This window comes from Orycteropus afer, unplaced genomic scaffold (genome assembly GCF_000298275.1).
Source record: "Orycteropus afer afer isolate SDZICR_OR568_19922 unplaced genomic scaffold, OryAfe1.0 scaffold00128, whole genome shotgun sequence".
Classification (NCBI taxonomy): Eukaryota; Metazoa; Chordata; class Mammalia; order Tubulidentata; family Orycteropodidae; genus Orycteropus; species Orycteropus afer.
This window is the reverse complement of record NW_006921715.1, coordinates 8,393,901-8,398,701: the sequence shown is the minus strand read 5'-3', so window position 1 is coordinate 8,398,701 and position 4,801 is coordinate 8,393,901. Positions and strand designations below refer to the sequence as shown.

Below are 4,801 nucleotides of genomic sequence, written 5' to 3'. Positions count from 1 at the left end.
GTGAAGATTGACAGCCTTGGAGACCCTGTGGGCAGTTCCACTCTGTCCTCTAGGGGCGCTGTGGGTCAGAATGGACTCCACAGCAGTGGGTGTGGTTTGGGCTTTGCTTCTGTGAAGACTGACAGCCTGGGAGACCCTGTGGCGCAGTTCCACTCTGTCCTCTAGGGGCGCTGTGGGTTGGAATTGACTTGAAGGCAGTAGGTGTAGTTTATGGATTACTGCTTTAGTGCCATTCTTTGTAAGTTTCACAACGGCCATCATATGAGAATAATTTTCAAACATGTTTTCCACAATGCATTTGTAAAACAATACATAAACCATTGTCTCTTAAAACAGGAACTTAAAGAAACTTTAAAGGGAAGGAAAATGTTCATGTGCCCTCAGCTCAGTCCAGGTCCATTGGCCCTGGGAATTTGCCTGTTTCCTCTTGGTCACCCAGTTTGTGTGGGTTCAGTCTCCCATGAGCTGTGGGAAATTTCTGGCCATTTCTTCATGTATCTGCCTTCTCTTCCCTCTGTCCCCCTCCTGGGACTCCCATGACATGTGTACTTGGTCCCTTGGGCCCTGTCCACTTCTTCTTTCTGCTCCCAGACTGGATGTTTAATTACCTCACCTTCAGCTCACTGGTTCCTTCCTCCATCGGCCACAATCTGCTACTGAATCCCTCCAGTGGAATTTTCATTTCAGCTACTGTAGTTTTCAGCTCCAGAATTTGTTTGGTTCCCTTTTCATATGTGTAATTTTGATCTCCGGACTCCTATCCCTATGGCTCTGAGGCAACCCTTCCTCCAGGGCCAGGATCATCATTCCTGGAGACACTGTCTCCTCAATGTAGCTGAAACACACACACTATTTCCAGGACCTGTTTCTGAGAGAAGCAGCTGCTGGCACACGGGCTCTGGGAGTCCGACGGACCCGCTGAACTCTGGCCTGCCTGTCCCATGGTCACCGTCCTCATGCAGGTGGGTGTGTGGGTGGGCACAGAGGGTGGGCACCCAGGGTGGGCATGTGGAACAGGCAAGATGATGGTGATGAAGAGGCCACGTGGGGCATTTAGTGTCACAAGCTACTTCTCCACTGCAACTCCACACCTATGCCTAAATTTTTCTCTGACCACATTTCAAGAAAAATAAGGTATTTTGTTCTGATTTTAAATGTTACACAAACTCACTGTAGAAAATTTAAGAGACTGGAGGAAATTTAAAAGAAAACAATCCAGCAAAGATACCACTCCTCTGGGACTTGTATTTGGGCTGAGACATGATGCCCACCTCCAGGGGCACCACCTGCTCTTTGTAGGGCTCCTAGGGGTGGGGGTGGGGGCCCTGCCACACTGTCCGACACTCAGGGAAAGCGATGCCCCAGAGGGTCACAATGACAGTAAATGACAGAGCCAGGACTTGAATCTGGAGCCCAACCCAGGAGCCCCCCCTCACTATCAGCAAATGCAGCACCCGCCCCCGGGCACAGGGGAACAAGGCAGGGTGGGGTGTCCTGTGATCTCACCTCATCCGACACTTTAAACCTCCGCAGTAGGGCCACAACTTTCTGCTTGAAGTTCTGTTGCTGCAAGACAAGTGGCACACAGAGTCAGAAACTGCACAGAGCCTGGCCCTCGGGGGTACCCTCAGTGTGGAGGGTGGTGCTAGGGTTAGTTCACGTGTGGCTCCCACAAGCTGCACACCAGAACCAGCTGTGGTTGGCACCACCTGATGCATGGTGGCTAAGCACGGGTCAGAGTGGGACCGTGCTCCATGGTGTTTTGGCACAGTTGGTGGACGTGGACTTGAACCTCCAACCTTCCGGTTGGTAGTTGACAGTGTTAACCATTCACCCCACCCAGGGACACATCAACAACCATGCTAGGAATCACTGGGGACCAAAAGGTGTGGTCACCACCAGAGACAGATCCAGGGAGCGGGGGCCCAGATGGCCATGGCCATCTCCCTGCAGGCCCTCTAGAAGCTTCCTCCAGGAAGTGAGGTGGCCTGCCCCTTCCTAGGCACTGGCCCCTTCCCAAGCACTGCCTCCCTGACCCCCCTCCAACAGGAAGTGGCTGCATATACCATGTGGGAGGACACTCAGGGCAGGTGCACAGGGCAGGCACCCAGGATGGGCATGTGGGCAGAGATGTGGAGAGGACACATGGGCAGGTACCTAGTGTGGGTATGTGGGCAGGTACATGGTGAGCACACAGTGTGGGAACAGGCACCCGGGGCGGGCACGTGGAGCAGGCACCCAGTGCAGGTGCACTGGTGGGTACCTGGGGTGGGCATGTAGAGTGCCACAAGCCTGGCCTCTGGCTTATGGCACTGAGCAGGTGCACCAGTGGGTACCCAGGAGGGCACATGGAGCAGGCACCCAGAGCAGGTGCACCAGTGGGCACCTGGGGCGGGCACATGGAACAGGCACATGGGTGGGTATAGCAGTGAGTACCAGGAGCGAGAATGTGGTGCAGGCACACAGAGTAGGGGCACTGGTGGGCACCCGGGAAGGGCACATGTGGAGTAAGCATGTGGGTGGGTGCACCGATGGGCACCCAGGGAGGGCACATGGAGCTGGCACCCAGAGTGGGTGCACTGGTGGGCACCTGGGGCGAGCATGTGGATCAGGCACATGGGTGAGTGAGTGGGGCAGTGACTGCTCCCTGACTGCTCTGTTGCCAAAGCTGGCCTCTGGCTTGTGGCACTGAGCAAGCTGTTCCTTAAAACAGCTGCCCTCCACCCCCACCCCTGTGGGGGTCACCCGGCAGCCCCAGATCTGAAGGCTCCCAATAGCATCACGGAGACCATGCTTTAAGATACAGAAACCGTGCAGCTCCACCGCCCCCATCAGAACCCACTGAGGCCCCTCTAGGGCTGTCAGCACCCTAGACTCCTGCCCAGGGGCTCGCAAAGGAGGTGGTAGTTTCAGGGGTGTTGTGCCCCAAGGCCCCAGGGGCTGGGGGTCCCATGGGAGGTGGCTCAGCACCATGAGCTCTCCAGGCAGCTCAGGAGCTCCATGGTGGGTATCTGTGCCCTGCTGGGCAGCCCCTCCCACCTAGGGCTGAGGCCCCGTTCTGGGGACTGCCCAGGAGAACCCTCATTTGTCCCTTCTGAATCTGGGGCCTGTTCGCACATTGTGCCAGCCTCCCTGACAGCCCCAGGCCTGTCTACTCCTCACGTGGTCTGGCTGGCACCTCGGCTGGAGCCAGGAGTGAGGGGCACAGGACAGGGCACTGATGCGTGGGGCTGACCACCCATGACTGGCACAGGGCCACCTACACCCTCTGCTCACAGCAGCAGCAGAAGCCACAACCGATGGTGGCTGTACCCCACCCCTGGGCAGATCTGTGGTGGAGTGGGCTGGGCCCTGTGCACCCACTTCCTAGAGCCCCCACCCTGCATGCCCCCGCCCGTCCCCAGGGTTAGTAAAACCAGTCGCCACCGACCCTGGTCATGGACGCCGTTCTTACTATCGATCGCCGCTGCTTCTTGGGCTTCCCCACATCGAAGTCATCCTCGTCCAGATCCTGTGGGGACATGTGTGGGCCTGAGGCCACGACGCCCACTCCCAGGACAGGGCATACGTGGGCCTGAGGCCACGGCACCCAAACCCAGGACGGGGCACACATGTGGGCTTGAGGCCATGGCACTCACACCAAGGACAAGACACACGTGGGCCTGAGGCCACGGCACCCGCGCCCAGGACAGGGTACATGTGGGCCTGAGGCCACGGTGCCCAAACCCAGGACAGGACACACATAGGCTTGAGGCCAAGGTGCCCACACCCAGGACGGGGCACACGTGTGGGCCTAAGGCCACAGCACCCATGCCCAGGACAAGGCACACGTGGGCCTGAGGCCATGGTATCCATGCCCAGGACGGAGGACATACATGGGCCTGAGGCCACAGCATCAACGCCTAGGACAGGACATAACATGAGCCTGAGGTCACGGCACCTATGCCCAGGATGGTACACACGTGGTCCTGAGGCCACAGTGCCCACACCCAGGATGGGGCGTACACGTAGGCCTGAGGCTATAGCACCCATGTCAGGACAGGACACACGTGGGCATGAGGCCATGGCACCCATGCCCAGGACAGGACACATGTTGGCTTGAGGCCATGGTGGCCATGTCCAGGGGGGAACATACATGTGGACCTGAGACCACAGCACTCATGTCCCAGGACAGGGAGATCGGAGGGCCCAAGGCCATGGCGTGCACATCTAGGCAGTGCCTAACCAGAAGCCATTGTGCCCCGAGCTGTCAGTGCTGCCTGTAGACGCACATGAGTGACACGCAGGGAAACACCCACACCCTGAGCCAGCCATGTCCATGAGGCCCAGGAAGTCTGTTTGGTACCTGTGCCGTAAGGCCCAAGGTGTGGGTGCCTGTCTCACCCCCAACCTTCTGCGCTTTATCCCCTCTGGTCCACCATGTCATGTCCTCCCCAGTTCTCCAAGTCTTCACCTGATCTACTGTATCATGTTCCCTGCCATGGACATCTGCCCCGGATGGTGCTGTGGCATGCCCTGGCCTTCTGCGTCACACCCGCTGCCCGCCGCCTCACGTCCCCCACAGTCACCTGCCCCTGGACGCCATCGTCGCACCCTCTGCCCACCACACCACGTCCCCGCAGTCACCTGCCCTGGACGGCACTGTCACTCCCTCTGCCCACCACACCACGTCCCCGCAGTCACCTGCCCTGGATGGCACCGTCACTCCCTCTGCCCACCACACCACGTCCCCGCAGTCACCTGCCCCTGGACGGCACCGTCGCACCCTCTGCCCACCACACCACGTCCCCGCAGTCACCTG

The 4,801-nt window shown here is 58.7% G+C and overlaps 1 protein-coding gene across 1 annotated transcript in view; it reads right to left on the bottom strand.

Moving 5' to 3' along the window:
* PACS2 (phosphofurin acidic cluster sorting protein 2) overlaps window positions 1–4,801 on the bottom strand; it is an 84,089-nt gene that overhangs the window by 25,570 nt on the left and 53,718 nt on the right. The window contains exons 9-10 of the mRNA XM_007944633.1: window positions 3,431–3,511; window positions 1,507–1,566 (exon numbers count right to left, since the gene is read on the bottom strand). Of these exons, the coding sequence (XP_007942824.1) occupies window positions 1,507–1,566; window positions 3,431–3,511 (141 nt within the window). The remainder of the gene's footprint in view (window positions 1–1,506; window positions 1,567–3,430; window positions 3,512–4,801) is intronic.